Genomic DNA, 22,621 nt, shown 5'->3' on the forward strand with positions numbered 1-22,621 from the left:
CCAGCAGCTCTGGAGGTCCAGGTGGACAGCAAGCTCAGTGTGAGTGACCAGGGTGCTGCCATGGCAAAGAAAGCCAACGGGATGTTGAGTTGCATCAACAAGTGCATCACCAACAGAGATAAAGAAGTCATTGCCCTACTCTGCTCAGCACTTGCCAGGCCACACCTGAAATACTGTGTTCAGTTTTGGTCCCCACTACACAAAAAAAGCTGGAGAGGGTCCAGAGAAGGGCCACAGAGATGATCAGAGGAGGGGGAAATAGGCCATAAGAGGAAAGGCTGAGAGAATTGGGCTTGTAGAGCCTTGAGAAAAGAAGAATTAGGGGAGACCTTATCACCATGTCCCACTACCTAAAGGTTAGCTACCAAGATGGAAACTCCCTTTTCACAGGAAGTCACATGGAAAAGACAAGGGGTATTGGGTACACTTAACTCCTGGGAAGATTCCAGCTGGACACAAGAGCAAAATTTTTCACAACAAAAATCAGTCATATCAATAATCTGCCCATGAAAATGGTGGATTCTCTAAAACTGGACTCTTTTAAGATTCAGCTGGACAGATTGCTGGGCCATCTTGTCCAGACTGGGGACTGTGGTTTTGCCCAGAAAAGTTTGATCAGATTATCCTTGAGATCCTTTCCAACATGGGATTCTATAATACTGGGAACCCTTTTTTATATAAATGCTGCTAACCTAAACAGGCCTACTCCTTCCTTTGTTCTCATGGACAGCATCTAAATAAATGAATCCACTGCAACACTTCAGCAAATCACATTTCAACAAGGTCCTCGAAGTACTCCCCAGCTCTTCTGCACTATTACTGGTGTCACTATTAGTCTACAGCACTAACAGATATTCTGATGAAGACCCTGTGCCAGATTAATCTCTCTCACTGGGGTAACATAATTTTGTCACTCTAGGAATATGTCTGTTTATAACTAGGAAGAGGATCTAACTCTTTATAATTGCTTTATAAAATGATTTTTATCTTATCTCCATTATATAAACTTCAGGCCTAAAAAGACGGTTTTCATTTTACAGATGTGATTGAGGAGCTGGTTCATTTTTACTGCTGTTAATATTTTCCAAGCAAATTTTAAAAAGACAATGATCTTTACAGAGTAACTTTGAATCCTTTTGTACCAGAAAGGAAGACTGAACTGTGATCCCACATTTGAACTTGAAGAAATGATTTTGGAATCCAAGCCTCTCCATAAAAAGAAAAAGCGACTTGCCAAAAACAAATCCAAAGATGGAGCTAAGGAAACCTGCCCACTGGTAAGATGGGAACAGTGACTGCAGTCAGTGGCATTTTGTTTACACTCTAACAGGCAAACTCAGTTAAATTCAGTTTTATTACCTCTGAAAATAGACTCAACCTCTCTGTCTGTCATTTTATACATTGCATAAATCATCTCCAAAGCAAGATGAACAGCAACCATTTATTTCAGTCAAATAGTAACAACATCTTTAAGCTATAATAATTTTTAAGATTATCACAGATGCTCATTTGAAGTATGAAAAAGTGCTGCCAGTTGCAAAAAACACTTCCCACACATGGACAAATAGTTACAAAGAGTATTTATTTGCTACTACTACCAAAAATGAAAAGTATGCAGTGAAAAGGCTTGTTATTTATAAATATGTTAAAGTTGTCTCTTCCACTCTTGACTGTGTGCCATGTAGAAAGATGCATTGTATGAACAGTCAAGAGTACCAAGAAGATTAATAATGATTTCCAGACTTGAATCATCATTCCAGTGAGGTTTTATAAATTATGCTGCTACTTCTAATGATTTTGAATGTTCATGAAAACTGTTCTTCCTAGAGCTATCAGATGTAAAAATCCTCAGGAATTCTTTGTGGGGAGCTTCTTTCAAAAGAATGAGATTGATTGTGCTATCATAGCCCAATTTAATGAGTCTTCGAAATGCCTCTTGATAGCATTCATTCATAAGCATTTTGTTCAGTGTTGTTTGTGTTGTTGTGATTTTTGTCTATGATTTCTCATCTTTTTTAATCAACCTATTCATGCTGTTTTTTAAAGAACGTACACCTGCAGCAGTGCTTGGAAACCGTTAGGAAAGAATTCATCATATTCAACAGAGAGAAGTAAGTGCATTTCTTAATGCCTCTTTAGCATTCAGTACTAAAATTAAATTGAGAACTATTTTTTTCTCACAGTGTAAGGGAAGGTGATTAATGATCACAGCAGCAGAGCCTAAAAGACTGGATTTTCATTGATTTCCTCTTATAGTCTCTGGTGTGATGGTTTTGTAGTTCTTGCATCTCTGCAAGCAAGCAGAAGACCTTGTGATGAAAGTATGTTAGAAATATAAGGTAAATGTTACTGGAACTCCCCAGAGAAACTGTCAGTAATTAAGCAGAGGAATACAATAAAAGGTACTGCTTTTTCACAACTCAAATAAAACCAAGGGAAGTAATAACTCATGAAATTTTAATGGTATGAGCAGCACTGTTCCTACTTGGAAAAGCTGTTCATACTTCCCCACTATTAAAAACAATATATTCCAACATTAACTATTTCAACAAAGCTAAGTATTGCACCTCTACCAAACATGAAGCAAGAACTTCTAATCTAAGGGTCAGTCATGGTTGACAGAAGCACAAGATTGATTGCCAAGGATATCAGTAATCTTCCTGGTTCAATTAATGCACTGCCTTCCTTGTAATTTACTGCCTCTGAGCTGCAGTCATTACAGACCTGTTTGTATTAGCAGATATAAGTCATAACAATGGAGTTGCTTGTGTCTTTGGTCAAATTATTTCACTTTGGTCAAGTGTATTCCATGTTTTTATTTGATCTAATTATATATGCAAGCCTTTCTAATAGAGTTGTGAGATGTTAAAAATTAATTTAAAAGTTGTGTCTATTTTACTTAATGCATACAATGCAGGTAATTACTGTCTCTCTAATTAAAACTGAAAAAGGAACTGTCAGCTTAGCACAGTTCACACAATAGCATGAAGGAAATTATGCCATGATCTGCCCTTCTTCCTGTTACAATCTGTGGGATATTTCTGACTGATACGGACTGCTCACAGAAACTACACAGTCTTAGAAAGAAAAGGAAGGTCCAGCAGATTCTTCATGTTATTTTGCATGATCACAAGCACAAGAAAGCCATTGGTTTCTGTTAAAGCCATAAAGAAGAGAAGCCAGACCAAGTCAGCCCATAGAAGGTTTTAAGAAGCATCTTGGTGGATTCCCTGAATCAGTTGAACTAGTGAATGCTTGAACTTTGTAGTTTAACCCACAAAATTCAAAATTATTAAGATCATAATAACAAGATAAGAAAAATATTACATTGGTTATTCAATTTAATGAGTTTCTTAGAAGCTGTTCATACAAGTAATTCATTTCCAGGTATTAGCCTCCCACCTACCCTAAGTCATATATGAGGCATATCCAATATGTGGCAATTTTTGGAAGTTAGAACACCAGATTTTGTAAGACACTCAAAATCTCATTGGTGTGTCCACTACCTTGAACAATTTTTCTTGTCATGATTTTGCTGTGTTATTGTTAAATCTTTTTATGCATAGGAATTTTTTTTGTTTGTTTCATATTGCACAACTACAGTAACAACACAAGCTATAAAGAACTCTTGAGAGGCTGATGAGAGATCAAGAAGTTTAAATGGAGTACAAGTAAAATGGAAGCAAAAGGTAAACCACATGCACTTCAATCAGAAAAGCATGTGTTTTGGTCATTGCTTGATTCGCTTTGACAAGGTAAAGGAAGAATATTTAGTTTAGACCTATAACAGATCCTGCATTGTCTAAAGCCAGATCACAACCATTTCTCTTTTAAATTGCATCATATCTTAAGAAAGACATGGAGAGACTTCTGTAATATTTTTCAAGGAAAAAAATGTTAAGGGGGGAAGCAGATGTCAAATGTTTGAAGTGCAAAGTGAATTCAAGTTAATGAGAACAAAATAGGAGCAATGGCGGGCACAGATGCCATCATACCAGAAGAAGCTACACAGTATACACCAGAGGAACTCAGGGTGGGTTTCCTTAGACCTGTGCCCTCAGGACTGGATGTACAAGCTGAGGCTGTGCTTACATGGGTTTCCAAAACACATGGCCCATTAAGTTCTTAGGAACAGCTGAAGATGCTGAAAGATGTGAACCATTTGTTCCTACAAATATAATACATATTAAAAAGTGACTGTATTATTAGGTGAGGTGTCAATCCCAAACAGGCCTTTAAATCACTCTCAGATTAATGCAGCCAGATGTTTTGATATTCTTCCATGTTCCTCTACATAGTAATTGCTGAAAGTATCTGCGTATTTCCTTAGATCTTCATTATATCCAGCAGCAAAAAATCTGCATTTTATTGTCACTTAAGCCTTCTGCTCAGTTTACTTCAGCATCACAGAACACTACATAAATTCTAATAAATTATGGGAAAAAAATTAGCATGTCGTTCAAGGGAAAAAAATGAGATCCTCAAACTACAAAGATGCAAGGGAAAAATTCAGATGCTTTTAACTGAGCAACATAAAGTCAGGTGTTAATACGTAGTTAATTTTGTGGTGTTAGCCATCACACTTACACAACATCTTGCAATCCAATACTTGTAAAATATCTGCTATGAAAAGCAAAATCTGATTTTTTTGAATGCCTTGCTGGTAGTTCTGCACTGTGCCTCTTTTCTACTGTGTGTCTTTCATCCTGCAACAGACACTGCAAATCTTGCAATGTGTCATATTTGCTTTCTTACCAAGAAGCTCAGGAGATTATCAGAAACTCTTAGATTGCAGGCAAGAGGAGCAGGGGGAGGTAGAGAAAGGGCCCACTATGCTAAAAAGAACTTAAACATAGTGAAAGAGACTGAAGTATGTAAAAAGTTTCAGTTAATGAAGATGAAGACAGAATGTGCACATTTTCTTTATTCTATTACTTTCTGTATTTAAGTAATGGAAAATTGGTATTTGTAGGAAAGTTTTAAGCAAGGGTTTCATGGACAAAGACATGAAGTTAGTGATTGTCAGCAGTGGGTAAAAAAGTTAGATTTGTATCCCTTACACAATCCTGATCAGAGGGCATCTTCTGTTGAATATTTCAGTGGATGTGAGCAAATTAAAATGTGTGTGCGTGTGCATGTGTGTGTTTTGATATGACATGGGGGTATGGCATCTGTCCACAGTGACATTATCTTCCAGTACCTTCAAGAGAGGGGCACACACTGCCCCGATCCAAACTAAAATAACAGAGGAAAATCCTTTTGCAGGATTTGTTTTCTATTGTTAAAAGTGTCAGTGTAGTCTCCTAGTTTTGAACACATAAACTAAATAAAATCTGATATACAAACAGTCCACACACTGATTGGCTTGAAATTATTATCTGAAGTAGTTTTCAGGGATCTTTTTGGCTCCTTTTTGTGGCAAAATAATTAGTTTTTTGTTTTAATTCCATTTCTGTATATAGACTTTTTATATCCAGAAATGCAGCACTAAACGTTTTGCAGTATCTTAATGTGTATTCCCACAGACTTGCCAGCAATTCTTCCAGAATTTGGTATCATTTAGAAGCTGTAGGCTACATTTTCTAGTTTCCTTTATTTAATTTTGTGTGTGTCTGTGGTGGGGGAGATTGTAGAGATAAAGTCACACTGTTTGTTGTAGCTTTATTAAAACGCTGAGCAGAGATTATTTTGCTTTTTTTATGCTGTTATCTCTAAACATATCTTCACATACATCTCTTTATGAATATCTAAAACCTGAAATGATCAGACATTAAGAAAAAAACCCAATATTTGCATGTAATGAAATCATATTTCTTACCATTTATGGTCCTGAGCCTCTTCTTCTCCCTGAAAGATGCCTTTAAGATTGAAGATGTGAGAAATCAGAGAGAAGAAAACACAAGAAATATTTGCTTATCAGGCAGAATAATCCTTCTGTTAAATGCTTCACAAACTTAATCAAAATTATCAGCCTGCTAAAGAAAACAAAATCAAACAGCCACATTTTACTGAGTAGAATATATATAATTCATATATCCAATGTACATGAAAATGGGTTAGAATTCTGCAAAACTATTTTAACAAATGCAATGAACTGATTAGAAAAAATATCCATGTTTTTAATAATTCCAGTAAAACCTTTCAAAATATTACTGGTGATTTTGAATGTGGAGGTTTTTTACTTAATACTAAAATGCTGCAATAGCATTGTTATGATATTCAGTTGTCTTGTCCCCACAATCTGAACAGATTTGTCTCTGTCCTTATTCCTCTTCTCACTATTTGTTCAATACTAGCACGTTAAAAAATGTGCCACAAATTGAAACACATTACTCTGTCTTTTCCTGCTATCATTCCTACCATTTGAGCATATCCAGTTCTCTCATAAATGATCCTGAACAGCTTGAGGTGAACAGACAGCTCTCTGTTTCCAGAATAGACAGCAAAACTTGAGGGAGCATATTTTAAGCATATTAAGATGCTTAAAATCCTGTTGTTTGATTTTTTCCATATCATAGATGAAAAGCTTACTTAATATTCTCTGCATTTTTTATAAGATCAAATTTATTCTCTCTCTTATTTTAGTTCTTTTTCTTTCCTTTTAATTGTCTTTTAAGATTCAAATCCAGAGTCCCTGAGTATTCTCTTTCATTTCATTTTGATTGAAACTGAATATTCATAATGATTTGCAGTGTAATTCATTGAATGTATTTTTCTTAATACATATTTTATGTCAGTGTCTCTGAAGATATTTATCATAATCCTTCTAATATCTGAATGCTTTTTGGATGAGGCTGCAATCCTTTTCTTGCCCCTTCTGCTGACCTTAATTCAGTTCAAATCCATTTTTTTCTGAGCATTTCTAGTGGTTGCACTGCACTTCACTAAACCTTTCTTCTCCCTTTTGTAATGGATCTGTCTGCTTTTGGAGATTGCTCTTGCAATTGGAAAGATGCTTTTCTGAATGTGATGATTGAACCTGGTTTGTGTTTTGGTAGTAATAACTGTTGCTTGCCAACACGAGCCCTTTCACTTCTGCCTCTGATTCCTGCTTGTTATTACTGGTTTAGAATTACCAATCCAAAAGTCACTCTCTTCTTACTGAGCCAAGCTACCTAAAAGTTTGAGCATAACAGGTCCAAACTGGTAATTTTTCTCTAAGTACACCTTCAAATTAACTTTTTTTGGAGAAAGGAGAGGTCATACAAATGCCATTGTTTCAATAATGTGTTCCCTGCACAGTTTCATGGAGGGAAAAAAAAAACAAAACTACAAAGGGTAATCAGTATCTCGAGTGTCATTTTAAAAGTCTTGAAGGAAAAATAGTCAAAGTTTTCCCAAACAAGTAATGATATCATTATAATGGCTACACTACACCATCCAACTTTGGCAATGAAAGTTGCATGGGGGTGCATATGTCAGCCCATTTTCCACGTTGAAATGTGGTCCTGGAAGGATCAGGATAACAGATGGAGATCCTCAGCACTGGAGGCCAGAAATTGGTTTCTATTCACAGAAAACTAAACACAAATACAACTCATAAAAACTAATTGGAAGTCAATTCACAGGCAGAGGAAAGAGGAGTCTTCATTTGTACATATCTGACTTTGGAGGGGAAGCACAAGTGTATAATTCTGAGTACCAAAATTATTTTTTAAAAGCAGGCTACATGGGACAGATCATATCTGCGATAAATAAAGGCTGCATAACAGGTCATGACTCTTCCATTGCCATAGGGAATTACCTCCACGAGGTAATTACCTTCATCTCTCTTTACGTCCCACACTAACATAAATTTTCACTTGTTATGAGTCTCCATAAACTGAGTCATAAAGACAGAACTCCTTGTCCTGTTTTAAGAAAGCAATTTGTGTCCAGTTGCTGAAGCAATGGAGAAACAAGCCAGTAATGAGATAACATTATTCCTGCCAGTCACTCTGATGTCCGTGTGTCTGTTGAATACATTCATAGATGAGCTGGAAAGGAAGGTGAATGGTGAGGTCACAAAGTTCACTTATGATACCAGAGTAGTCACAACTAAATCTGAGTGAAAAGAGATGCAGTAGATAATGATAGCCATGGTTCTGAGTTGCAGGGTAATAAAATGGCAGCTCAAATTCAGTAGTGATAAATGCAAATACAGTCAGAAGAAGAAATCTCAATTTTACCTTTAGTATAATAGACTTAAAATTAGCTTCACTTTTGAAGGAGGAAGAGTTTGAAAAAACTGTGGATAGCACAATGCTTAGTGGAAGACCAAAAGGCATTGATATGTTCCTGCTAAAAAGAGCTACAGATAAATATATGTTCATATACATACACCTTCACATGCATCTTCCATTCTGTGTACAGCTCTGCTTCCTTATCTCAAAAAGGTTAAAAAGGACTTAGAAAGGTTTCAAGAAAAACAGGATTGGCCAGGGGGGTGACATGGGTCATGTTGAAGGGTTTAATAAACTTGAACTAATTTAAACTCAGAAGACGCAACTGAAAAGACAGAAACAGGAGAAATAATAACATGTTCTTAAACTCATTGAGAAGATGACTAAGCAATGATTATTCACTCTGTGGTAACCCAAGGTCACAAAGTTATCAGGCAGCAGGTTTATAAGAAAATCAACCATGCTTTTTTGTGAAATGCAGCGTGTTGCTGAGTGGTGATTTGGTTGTTAAACATAGAAAAATATTCAGAAGAGGATTAGAGAAATTCATGGGAAAAAATCCATCAAGGTCCTTGAGATGTGAGGCTTCTGATGCAGTCATTGGTTCAGGAAATCTGGAAATGTCAGAAGTGAGGGGAATATACCACAGCAGACATTTGTCTCCATTCAGCTTATTCATCAATAGCCCCAGTGTCTGAAATGGGCCACTATGAGAGAGGGGAATCTCTGTTAGGTGGAATTGCTGGGTATGTGCATTTATGGCTTCTCACAGCTCACAAGGTTTCCATTTTCATCTAGTCTTCGTGTGGTATTCACATATCCTCTGAACAGAGAGAGACAGCTTTCTCAGGATTTTTCCTGAGAGAAGCTGTGAGAGAAGCAGAGAAAAGAATGATCAAGACAATCCTTATCTCACTTACTGCTGCTGGTTGTTGTGCACATGTGTTATGGAGATTGTTTGTGTTATGGAGATTACACAAGGTGATTGCTTGATTGGATTCTGGTGATGGTGTTTTGGATTGATTGACCAATTAGGTCACAGCTTGTCGGGACTCGGCAGAGTCACAGGTTTTTTCTTAGTAGCGGTATAGTTCTTATTAGTGTAATATAGTATAATAAATTAATTAATTAGCCTTCTGATATCATGGAGTTCTGCACATCATTTTCCCCATTGGACACAGCATTTTACTATATCTTCACAGTAGCACAAGGGTTGAACAGTAAAATGTACATATATACAAGTGCATATATGCAAGTACCCATGTATATATATATCTCTAACCTTTTGGAAATAGGAAAAGAAATGCATAGGAAAATAAAGACTTAGAAATGCATAGGAAAATAGGAAAAGAAAGACTTAGGTCAGTAAGAGATTTAGGTAAGATTCAGACTGTCCATTGCTGGGTTCCAGGACACATCCTCCATCCTTTGGATTACCTCATTTGGAGGTAATTTTCCTATGTCTCTCCTGGGGCTCAATAGATGCTCCTGTTGTGGGTGCACCTCATTGACTAACCGAGGTGACATGGTGTTGAGTAGAGTGGCTTCTGGGGATCCCTGTGTTAGGCACCACCTTTCCCACACCTTGTGCAGGGAGGTTTGGTGATTAACTGAAGGCTGCAACATATGCTGTGCATTCACAAGTGAACACCTGGTTCAATCTCCTTTTGAGGGGTCCACCCTACAGGGAATGAAGGAGCTGCACAGTTGATCAGACGTCTTGTGGAGCTAAGTATAAGACTGGGGCAGAGAAATCTTGCATAACAAATAGGTGGAGAGGGATGAGCCTGCAGAGAGGTGAATGCAGGCTGTGGCTGTTCCCTGGCAACTCACAGCCTTTAATTCCTGGAAGTTGGTGCTGTGAGAAGGGCAGGGCTGAACCTGCCTACTCCCAGATGCATTTGCCAGCCTGAGAATATTTATTGTCAGGTCAAATTAGGCAGAGCCAGATTGACTTTAGTGATGTGTTGACTCTGTTCTGGGTGCCAGGTACCCACCAAAGTCACTCAATCATGGCCCTCCTCAGCTGGGCAGGGGAAAGAAAATACAACAAAAGGCTCATGGGTTGAGGAAAGGACAGGAGAGAGAGACCACTCACCAGTTACTGTCATGGGCAAAACAGGCTCAGCTTGGGGAAGCTTAATTTAATTTATTGCCAATAACTAAAAGACCAGAATAGTAAGAAATAAACCCCAAATCTTAAACCCACCTTCCCTCTACCCCTCCCCTCTTCCTGGGCTCAACTTCACTCCCAAAATCTCTGCCTCCTCCAGGACAGGGGCACATGGGGTAGGGGAATGCAGTGAGTTCACTCCATGCTGTCTCTGCTGCTGCTTCCTCCTCACACTCTTCCCCTGCTCCAATGAGCAGGGTGTGTGAGGTGAGTTACCTCACACAGACTGCATTTCTTCATGAGCTGCTATAGAGTGGTTCCCTTGACCTCCAGGTGATCTATCCATCTGCAGGTAGCTGACCAAAATGGAGAGCCTACACCCTGCAGGATACACACCAAAGGCAGGCTAATTAATGTCTTTTTTTAAAAAATTATGGTTGACCCACACTGCTGAGAAATATTGTCATTTGTGGACAGGTGTCTATAGTCTTAAAACTGGATTTTGGCTAACTAGAAGGAAATTTTTTCCCCTGTCATCCCAAAAGGTCTGAAACACAGTATGTTATTGGGAAATTTCATAGCTGCTTTTCTGTTCCTGGTAGATGTGGATCTGGAAACACTTTAAACTAGAAATTTTGTTCACATTTTAAAATGTGCCTGAGCAAGACAGACATTGATTAGGATGCACCTGGTCTTGAACAGACAATAGCCCACTTCTAAGAAACACCTATTTTACTCATCTGAACCTGGATTTAATATTAGTGTTAATCACTTGGTTTAGTCACATTTTCTTAAATGACTGCACATCATTTAAAGTCTTCATTTATTTACTTAATGTCTACTTATTTTCCTTTATCAAATCTCAAGACAGTACAGGTCAACATACTATAGCACCCATACAGTTTTTCACTTGCCTTCTGTATACCAGTATTTCACATGTCACTCACACTGTATGTGCACCTGAGCCCTCTAGGTTTGTTTATTAATTGCTGGTTGATAGAAAATTATATTCACAGCCATTTACTGAGTGTAATTACTCAGTAGGAACCATCAACCTGAATCAATTATCCAAACCCTAAGAATATTTCCCCGAGGATTTTTGGAAAGAGTGAGAGTAAATGCCATGAGTGTCAGTGGTAAAAGAAGATATTTGTGCTACATGGGGATACTGCCCCCAGAATTTTATTTTTCACATTCAGCTGTAATAAAGCATAACTTTTCATCTGAAAATCATTCATTTAAATTTAAATGGAGTTAATACATAATTATATGACTAATTACTTGGTTGTCTACTGAGCTATCCAAACACATACATCACAGTGTATTAGGAAAACAGACCTGAGATTTTGGCTGTTTCTATCAAAGCTGTCGGTACCAAGAGAACCTGTTTGGAGTCAAAGACAGCCTGAGCAAAGTAGTGGTTAGACAGAGAACAACTCCTTCCCACAGGCTGCATACAAGGTTTTTCAGAGATATCTGAAATAAATGAGAATTAGATGACCAAGTATTTTACAAGATATAGACCAAGTCATGCAGAAAAGCCACTCCTGGCAGAGCCAGAGCCTGAATATGCTCCAGGCACATCTGCATGGATGAACAGGCAGTGGCACCCCTGTTCTCATTGGTGGCTTCATTACCCAGCTCTTGGCAGAGTTTATCACCTTGTACTGTGTTACAGACTGATGGGACCATTCAATTTCTGCTCACCTGAACTGTGTGGGTGCAATTTAGCTCTAATCAGAAGTAAATTGCCTCTGCTAAGCAGTGTAGTCTGTAGTGAGTTTGTAGAGCCATGAAACAGGAAGGGCCTTGAATCTGTCTCTCAAAGAGGGAAGCTGTTTTTCTAGAGATGCAACAAGTCTGTATCCCTTTAAATTAAATTATCTAAAATAATTTCTTTAGTTTAAGCTCCTTTAGTACTCAGAGGAGAGATTTGTATCTCCCAAGATTGATCTGTGGCACATATGTTAGATAACTTAGACCCAAAGAAATTAATTTAGCTTGGTGACTCTATTTACCCTGTAGAGAGAGCCTGAACTAATCTTTCAGTTGTCTGCAGTTAGCTGGCATAAAATCCATCCCACATTTGTGTATTTAGAGAATTTCTAAACATCAGTTCTGCAGGCACAGGTACTCTGTGGTCTGACCACCCTCTCTGTGTCAGGTAGTCAAGGGCATCTCATGCAGCACAAAACATCACTTGTGGGGCAGCTGCATTTGACTGTATGTCCACAGCCATGGGTGCAGGAGACAAAAACAGGCAAGCCATAGCTGTAAACATTTTCAAGGAAGTGACAAAGATTCATGACATCCACTCTTGGCTAGTGGTTAGGTGGACTTACTGCTTGGACCCAGGTTTCCCAAAACACACCTGCTGTAACACAGACAGCGGGGAGGATTGTGTTCCATTTAAAGCTGCTCTGCACACATTGGTTCTCTACACAAACTCCAGATCAAGAGAAAATTATCTAAGTTTACAGACTAATTTTCACTTTGGAGTTGTGTGACTCAGCTCTGATGTTGCTGAGTGATGAGTGTTGTCTCTGCTTCAGCAGCTCCTTGATTCTGCGCTGGTCTGCCCCAAGCTTCCTCTGGCACAGAGCAAGATAGTGCCTTCCTTGTTTACTCAGAAATGCTTAGAAAATTCATACACTTTTCAGTGATTTCTGTATTGCTGAAAAGATTTCTGTGATCACTTTGTGCAGAGGGAGAAGAAAAGAAAGGAAAGAGAAGAGAAGAGAAGAGAAGAGAAGAGAAGAGAAGAGAAGAGAAGAGAAGAGAAGAGAAGAGAAGAGAAGAGAAGAGAAGAGAAGAGAAGAGAAGAGAAGAGAAGAGAAGAGAAGAGAAGAGAAGAGAAGAGAAGAGAAAGAAAAGAAAAGAAAAAGAAAAAGAAGAAAAGGCCCACTATTAACTTGCCCATGCTTTCTGTTCTTCCGCTAGGTGTAAAGCAGGATTTTTAATAAACAAACCAAAAAGGAAATTAGCTATATACAGCTGTCTTTTGAGATAGTTTTAATTAGCTATATAATTATTTAGTTTAATTAATTAGATCCCCATGGCTGGGATTCTTCTGAATCCTTAGAAATTTTTAGCGTTTAACTCTCCTTCCTTCATTTCTACTCCTTTTTTTTTTTTTCTTATCCTGCATTTTCCACCTTCACTGCTGCTTTCTACCTATTTTTCAAAGGCAGTATACAGGCAGTCTTCCATACTGCCCAATTGTTAGCATGATCCCTGGCACAATTTTTCCCAGGCCAAAATCACTCTTTGAAGCAAATCCCTTCATGTTTCAGGGGTTATCATAGACCAAAGGCTGCCCAACAAGCAGCTGGAATACAACAGCTCTGGTTTGCAGATTAGAGATTAGCCAGGAGGATGTGAGGCAGTCTGTGCCACTCATTGAGCTCCCAGGCATGGATCCCTACCTTTGGGAGCACATGGAACCAATGTATAAAATGCAGGAATTACATTCCCATTCTCATAGGCTCATTTTTGATCACTTTTTTTTTTAAAAAAAGGCAAATGTAAGAATTTTCAGTGCTTTATGAAAAATCTTATGGCTATTTTGTTTTGAAAAGTAAAAATACTCTTCCCAATATACTTGTTCAGTTAAAAAATAACTTTATCAGGACCCCTTGCTCACTTCTTCCTTCTTTATTTCACCTTTTCACTAAAAGATATAGTTGAATGAAAACCTGGCACAAGAGAGCTAGTGAGCAGAATAAAGGAGATATAAGAGAAAGAGTGACACTCATTTGCAATTGTAAAATACTGCCAGCTTCTCCCATTTTCATAAAAATAGAACACAGCAAGGACCAATTTATAAGAGAAACCTCAAAACATGCAGGCAGAAAATTATTAAGTGACTGTGTATCAAAGTCCGTTCTTATTCCCGACAGAGGAAAGCAGATGACAAGCCAAGCTGCTTATTGTCCCAGAAGTCACACTCTATTATCAGTATTTCCACAATCGTTGCCTGAAGTTGATATTAAAATGATGGCAGAAAAATAATGGGTGAAGTTTTCAAAGTGGAGTGTGAGATGCATGTGCATACAGCCCATTATTTTTGAAAAGACCTGTGTGCACTGCAGGACCTACATTTTGCTGCCAAAACCTTGCCCTGTTTTTGCAGTATGTCTGCTTTACTGAAGCACATGATCTGCTATAAAGGTTAGACAGGGGTTTTATAAATGATCAGGTTTTCCATGATTCTGGGGAAGTGACTCTTTTTCTGGCTGAAACATGAGAGATTGTGGGTGCTGTGAACATTCTTCCTCAGTGCCAAGATGAGGGAAGAGTCCTCTTGGGGCTGCTGGGTGAGCTGATGCAGAAAATGAGCTGGTATGACCAACATCGGTAATTTCCACCTGTCAACCACCCACTTCCAACTGAACACTTATTATTTAGGATTGAGATGTAAACCAAAACATATCCCTTCTCATGAGGGTTATACCAACATGTAAAGTTCAAACTACCCAGCAGCTTTGTAGCTATAATTTTTATCACATTCAATGTGCGTCCTTTTGAATCCTCACAGTCCAAATACTTTTGTTCTTTCTAGAACATGTTTCTCTACACAAAACCACTTAAAAATGTGAGATATAGATAGAGATAGATAGAGATATAGTCTGTACTTATCCCACAATAAGGAAATCTTATTGCCACAGTTAGACTCCAAAGTCCCATTAAGTTTTCCTTTTTATACCTTTTGACTAGAAATAAAGGAGATGGATAGGGATATAGTTTGTGGAGTTCCAGACTGCCGCAAATGTTACAAACTCTTTGAGCTGAGCATTTAATTTTTCTTTTGTGTGGAACCAAGCATTGAAGCCAGCTTTGATAACCAGCTGCAAACTACTTCCATTTCCTTAAGAAGCAATTTCTGGACCATTTGGTAAAAGTGCTTAGTTATCAGCCAAACAAATTAGTTGTGTTCAGGGACAGGCAATGGTGGTGTGGGAATAGTTAAAGAGTCACCAACTTGAGGAAGAAATTGTGTTGACCAGTTGTGGTTTATTCATCCAGGCATTTTTTGTTTGTGTTTGTATACAAATTTGGATGCATCAATACCACAGGGAATAAAAATTAAAATTAGAAACAAACAGTGGGAAAGAGCAGTGGATACCAAACTGACACCTTGCCTCCCCTCAGTGCCAAGATATCTCTCACTCCATCCTTGGCTATCTTAACAACTGGCTCCCATCTTGGCTGGACATGCTGGGTGTCTCCAGCTCTGACAGGACCCCTGTGAGACATTGCCACTGTTGGGATCTTCTTACTTTGTGGAGTCCCTCTACAGAATTATACCACCCTGTGTATAGAAGTTTTTTAACATAATAATATCCAGCAATTTTAGTTATATGGCATAACTTCCAGGTTTCTATTTTCTGTGGCTGGGATATAAAAACTAGTGCCTATCTCTGTGCCTTTCCAGCTTCTTTTAAGTCCTTCACAATATGTCATTGCTAGATCTTTTCTACTGAGAATGAAAAGTTTCTAGTGATATGTTATTTGTCAACTAATTCTAAAAATATGGGATTTGGACATAAGGACATTTACTGCTTTTTTTACAGTCACCCCTTGTGACTGGTGTATCTGTGGCCCAGTAGACAAAACATATGACATGGTCAAAGACATGTAGATGAAATAGTTCCTTCCTGAGCACAGTCATTCCTCATGACAGATCAGTAATTTTTTTTTTTTTCCTCTGACTCCAACATGTTCAGAATTAGCTTTATAGCAAGGCCATCTGCACAAGCCATCAGCATTACTTCTGTGTAGCTGCTAAATCATAGAACTGAGATGGATTTCTGATTATTTAGCAAAGTGTCCTCCAGGATTCATGAATTTCAAAAAGCCAACATAGACATGCCTCATCTGTTCTGATCTCAGTCCCCATCCCTTGTGAATAATAACTGGGATAAATATTCCACAGACTTGTCTATTCCTCAGGACTTATCCCAAGGGATGTAAGTTTTCATTAATAGGCTTTTGTTTCCTACAATAAAACTAGTTCATATAATTTATTTTATTAAGCTCTTCTTTTCCCCAGACCAAAAGCAAAAGCATCTGTTTTCTCCAGCAAAGTGAAATATCAAGAAACCAAGGTAAAATGCTAAATCTAGAAATAGCAAAGCAAATCTACTGCCCACTCAGACTGTTCAGTTTCCTCCACACTCAAGACACTTGATTTACAACTTTGACAAACTCACTTGCAGATTTTTTATAATAAAAAGAGTTTACTTTAGGATGTGGTGAGTGTGGGATTCTCAGGGGAGGGGCAGCTCTGCCTGGCTTGTGTTCTCTTTTGTCAGTAGAAAGTCTCTTTTGTCCTCTCATGGTTGCAGAGAGCAGGCCCACTGTTTGAAACAACTCCTTGCATTTCTGAGGCTTCAGCTTCACCCTGAGAGCCTGGCAAGACCCACTGAACAGTGCTTCAGCTACCCACCGAGCAAACAGCCAGGAGTGACAGGCAGTGTAGCAGCCTCCACGTGGCTCTCAAACACAGCAACTGCATTTTGCAAAGCCTGATACCAGTGTTCTGTACTGCTATGGTGGATTTGGACCTAGTATTTTTCCCTCTCCTCTGAATTCCCTTCCACTGACTGATATCAGATTCAAGATCCAGTATCAGAAATCAATGCTACAGGAATACTGCTATAATATCTGAGTAGTGAGAAAATAAGAACCTTAAAAACCAATTAATGGCTCACACAGGCTCTTTCTCTTCGCCAGAAATACTGACAAAACCAAGATTAGACTGGAGGTTCAGTTTCTGTTGTTGATGCATTCCTGCAGTAGCTGGAACAGCCTCTTTCTTCCTCGCTGCTGGAGAGGAGTCTGTGCAATGCTCAGTGTCACACACTACTAATATTGCATGGATCAATGCTGAAGGGAAGGAAAACTCTTTGTTGGTTTAGCAGAACCACTCTTAGTTCCCAGCATAATTGCCTCTGAGACTACTTATGTATTTATACAGAACTGTCATGGAATAAATTCAACAGACACTGTCCAAACTCATTTTCATCCTCTTTTCCCTGCAGTTTTTTTTTTGTTCCATATGACTATACCTACTTGAACCACTTGTTCACTTTGTCATCCATAGCTGGACATTTCATTATTTATTCTTAGCCAACAGTGCTCAGCGCAGGAACAGGTACCTGCTTCAGATCCACCACAAAGTCTCCATCAATCCATTCATTCTCCCTGGGCTTTAAAAAGTTATCACAGCCTGTAGCTGCATCAGCTTAAAGGCAAGTCATTCACTGGAGAGCAGCTTCCTACAAATGATTTATTGCACTAGTGTCATTTTTGAACAGAATGGCCCAGGCTGCATTTATTTTGCCATGATTACAGGAAACATGTCAAGGTACTCACGTTTTTTAAAAGCTTAGAACATCTGACAGGAAAGTGCTCAGGGTTTGACACCGAGGAATCAAGAATGCACCAGAAAGAGAGAAATTTCACTTCTGTAACTGTCCAGTGTTTTAACTGAAGAGACTGTGCACACATATTTCTTTGTGTCTTGACCTGAGTCTGCAGTTTTGAGATAAAGAGAAACACAAACCAATTGCTTTATTTTATTTTTTCTGAAACTGCAGTGCTTTTGGGAGGAGGGCTTAGTCTTAGCAAATCTGCAATTTTGACAGTTATGTTGAATCTGCAACTTTTCATTGTTTGTCATTGAACTTATCCTACTATGCAGCCTAAAGACAATCTTCAGTATTCTTCTTCATCTAGAGAACAAAGCTGAGCTGCCAGCAATTCCCCGCTGGTCCCAAGTTTTCCACCTGCTTTCATTAAATGTTTGTGGTTTTCATTCTGTCCTGCCATAGTTGTTGCAGTCTTTTTCTGTTCAATATTTTATTTTCTATGCTAGCTTTTACCCAGTCTGTTCTCTTTACTTTTGTATTTTTATATATTCAATAATGCATACAGGCATAATTATACATGCAGTATAATTACATTTTGGTTGATTATACATGCCACCTTCTTTTCTAATTATCACAGACACCAGACTGAAATTCCTTGTCTCATTCAGGCCTCTGAGACACAGAGAAGCACTTAGAGACACAAAGTTCTCAGCTTCCATCATTCTTGACAGCAGCTGCCTTGATATCTGATGACAGAAGCTGAGACACAGAAATGTGCTGCAATTTGTCCAAAGGGTGACAGAGGTGGAAACAGAATCAGCATCTCCTGGTTCTTAGTCCAGTTTCCCAGCCCCATGGGTACACTGGTAAGCAGGTTTTTTTGTGCCCAAAATAAATAAACAAACCTCTAGAGTGAAATCCTTAATTTAATAACAGAATACAGTAATTGATAAATTATTAAAAAGTTAAATAGCAGTTAATTTTTTACCTCATCATCAGGTTAATAACCTATTTCTTACTTTGATAATTTGAAATATGCATAGTTAATCTAGATATAAAAAAGAAAGTGTCTGAAAAGGGAATACAGTGAAGCACTGCTAAAATAATGTATTTCTTTAGCACTTCCAAATCCCCATATTCTGTTTCAGTAGTAGACCTGGGAGTAGGAACAGGATAAAAGAAACTAATGGAAATAAATAAGCATTATTAACCACCTCTGTACAGAGTGAAAATGTTGAAGCTGGCCAGAGGGATCTTTTGGTCTCAGCATGGGCTTTATGTCTCTCCTTTTTCCACTGTCCTCCTTACATGCATTATGCCTTTGTGCCACTTCGAGTGGTTCTCAAAATAAAAATTAAAAATTAGTATTTTCTTGCTTCATGTTGAGAGAATTCTTATTTTCCTTTTAAATTGAGCAGTGCATTGAACGCCTTCTTTTTCAGCATTTTACAAACAAAGGAAATATACAATCCCAGGAAGAAAGCACTTGTGTGTCTTAGACCAAAGAAATGATTCCCCAGATCTCTATAGAGCCAAAGTTTTTCTCACTCCCCTGTTCAGCAGTTTGCAAGGTTCGCCACCCACACTTTGCAACATGAGTTTCCAAGCACTGCAGTCTTTTCTCTAGATGCCTACAAATACCTTAGTCTTGTGCCAGTAGCTCAGATCCTGAGGTGTTTCACGTCTCAAGTCAAACTCTGTTGGCCTCCTGCTAGTCTCTTGGGTATTTTTTGAAGATCTTGTTTAAAAAACCCAAACCAACAAGCAAACAAAAAACACCCCAAACCAACAAACAACCAAAGTCACCACATCTACTGTCTTCCATAGTGCCAAGGCAGTTTGAAGAGTAAGTTAGACTCTCCATTCAGCTGTGCAAAAATTGTAATTTTCTTAGAGTCGTTAAGGCGAAAATCCATTGTTTTGATGCTTTGTCAACATTAATTTAAGCAACTGGTTCTAAAGCTGTTTCACTGATGTTTTAACTGGAGACAATGGACAAATTTCTCATAAGTAATCTTCCTCAGCCCATTTATCATGAACATTGGTGAAGATAATTAATTGGCTTTTCAGTTGGCGACTCATATTTTCTGTGCTATCCTCTAATAATTCACTCATACATTGACCTATAGACTCAATGGTATCCATTGAATTTCTGATGCACTTGAAAAATTTAACCAAAAATGCTTTTGGCAATTTGTTCCTCTAATTTGTTGTTTTCAGTCTGCCTTACAGCTTTTCATTTAATGTATCTGCCCTTTTACACAGTGTTCCCATTTTTTTTTTTTTTTTTTGCTTTAATAGCCTCCCCTATTCATCTGTTTAATGACAGTATTTTCATGTCCCATCTCATTCTCTTCTGAGTGTTCAGAATGGTGTCTCCATATTGTTTATGCCACCTGGAAGTATTTAAGACTTTGAAATTGACCCTTTAAAATTTATTTTTGCATGTTTTTCAACTAATGACTATTTTCTAGGTATTCTATATTACTTGCAAAGTTGGGGTTTTTTTGGGAGTATAGCACATATACCTTTTATAATTGCTGTACCAAAGAGCTCTTCCATAGTGTCTCTGGTGCCGAGTCTTTGCCTTTTTGGTTCCTTTTGAGGAATATTATTTCCTATTTTGAGAAAAGAAACAGAGAAAAAAAAATCCTTCAAAACAGTAGCTGTTCATGTTTAAAAAAAAAAAAAAAAAAAAAAAAAAGATTCCCACCACATAGCTTCCCCGTGAATCTTTACGTCTTTCCTGAAAGTATTTACACAGTGTTTGGAGGAAAATACTGAATATTACATGAATCACAGTAAAATCACAGAGATTGCTGTTGAGCAGAAGTGCTGAGAAGTTCTTTGATAACACAGTTGGTGGGGACTGCAGGTGCTTCTAGGGCTGTTACTGTTCTCTAGAAAATTATGTCAAAAGAAGATAACTTTGCAGTCTTCAGTCTTTAAGCATAGGGTTTGTTGCGGATGTTCCTTGAAACCACTCATGAGGCTTTGCTAACATGAAGTAATAAAAAGAGGAATACTGAAAATACTTTCATCTCATGTTTTTTTTTCTCTTTTACTGATGAAGGTTACTGATAATTTTGTAGGACAAACTGAGGGGAGCAGCTGTTGTGTGCCCAGTCAACAGCTTTCATCAGCCTCCAGCTACCTGGAGGTTTTACCAAGTTGTAGTCTGAGCAGAGGTGCTAAAGCCAGGGAAAGCACTCTCCTCTGCTGGCTCTTTATGGTAGGCTTTAAGGGCAGCAGGATTTCTTCAAGACTTAATTGAACATATTTAGGAGGAAGCAATCATCAGTTTTTAGAGGAAATGGCAGCTATAAAGCTCAAGAGTGAAATGGTGCAGGAATGTTTTATACCCAGGAGGATGTGGCTGTCCACAGGGCAGGCAGCAGCTGTCCTTCCAATACAGCTACCAGCACATGACAGCTCTATCCATGTTTTTAACCCCTGGCAGATTAAGAAGACAGCAGGATCAGAGTGGACAGACTTCCAGCATTGACAGCAGAGCATCCCTTCAGAGCCACGAGAAGCTGCAAGACGGGCGGAACAACAATTTGCTGGGACAGGGCTGCACCAGGGGCTGCAGCAGTTAGTGAGCCCCGGCCCCGCTCCTACACCGGCAGGGCGAGGGAGGCTCCCCCCGCACCCCTGCATCCCGGGATGCCTGACCCCTCCAAAACAGGATCCCTGGCCGAGGACAAATCCACACAGCACACTGGCTGAGATTTTCCACGTACAACTCTGCTCTCCTCTTGACTCTGCCACTGGAAAAATTACCATCAGCAGCAAAATACAGTTTTTTTAAGTGTGACTTTTGTTTTCAAAATCCTGGAAGAAAACTTGAAACAATTCATTTGGCAGCCTCTCAAAGATTGCCACATTCCTGGATATTTCCGAGAGACAACTGGGGTCAGCTTTATCTTGAAGGCTTTAACATTACTCCCAATCTTTCTGTTAATTAAAATGGTCCAGCTTGAAATTTTGTGAAACTGCTGGACACAGCTGTTTCTAAGCACCTGCTGTTGAGTTTATAACAGATGTACATGATGTAGATACATTAATGTAGTGTCAAATACACTAAACACTGAATAATTTCATTTAAATACCTGAAACTCATTGAAAAAGTTGCAGTGTGAGTGTATTCACATTGTTCTTTAACATCATGTGTTCTGCTTTGTAGAAGAAGATGTGACTCTGGCCAAGTCAAAGTTTTGCTAGTGACTTTAGTGGATGCAGGATGAGAAACACCTTTTTGTTTGTAACAATAGGCTGACTGAGCCAGAGTTGACAAGCAGCTTAGTAAGGAGAGCTAAAAACATTTAGAAATGTTTTTAGAAAGCTAAAAACTTCTGGAGTTAAAAACATAAGAATTTGCTCAGATCCATAGCTAGATGTTATAAAATGTTAAGAAGTTACATGTGTCTCTGTTTTCGTGGATCTATTCTGGATAGAAATATCTTGAATAGAAAGAAACCTACTTTAGTCAAAATACTGCTGACATGAAATCCTTTTATTTTAAACTGCAGCCAAAATTCCAAACATTTATGATATTTTACAACTTGTACATCCACATTTTGATAATAAATGCATGTTTATTCTGTCCAATTGTGCTTTTGTTTTGAAGGGTTACCACCTGTAAGCAAATTTCATTTCAACTTTTTAAAACAAACAGGTTAGGTTTTGGAAGTGGAAAATATTTTATTTGAAATAACCTATTTTTATGGCATCATTTCCATTCTATCTGTTAAAAAAACAAAGTTATTTGTAATTGAATCTACTGTAAATTTTGTTTCATGTTATATGTAATTTTGGTCACAACTTTTACGCAAATACAGATTTTTATTACTCCATGAAATGATATGGTGTTCCATATCATCAACAACAGTTTACAAATGTACAAAGGTAAAGATTTTATGTCTATCATGAGCATGGTGTTGGTCTTCTTCCTCAATTTGGTCATAGTCTGA

The 22,621-nt window shown here is 38.2% G+C and overlaps 1 protein-coding gene across 2 annotated transcripts in view; it reads left to right on the plus strand.

Moving 5' to 3' along the window:
* STK32B (serine/threonine kinase 32B) overlaps positions 1 to 22,577 on the plus strand; it is a 163,524-nt gene extending 140,947 nt beyond the window's left edge. For both annotated transcript variants that reach the window (XM_053975150.1, XM_053975148.1), the window contains exons 10-12: positions 1,146 to 1,277; positions 2,047 to 2,111; positions 21,109 to 22,577. In XM_053975150.1, the coding sequence (XP_053831125.1) occupies positions 1,146 to 1,277; positions 2,047 to 2,111; positions 21,109 to 21,247 (336 nt within the window). In that variant the 3' untranslated portion in view covers positions 21,248 to 22,577. The remainder of the gene's footprint in view (positions 1 to 1,145; positions 1,278 to 2,046; positions 2,112 to 21,108) is intronic.
* The last annotated feature ends 44 nt before the right edge of the window (positions 22,578 to 22,621 follow it).

Source organism: Vidua macroura, chromosome 4 (assembly GCF_024509145.1).
Source record: "Vidua macroura isolate BioBank_ID:100142 chromosome 4, ASM2450914v1, whole genome shotgun sequence".
In the NCBI taxonomy this organism is placed as follows: domain Eukaryota; kingdom Metazoa; phylum Chordata; class Aves; order Passeriformes; family Viduidae; genus Vidua; species Vidua macroura.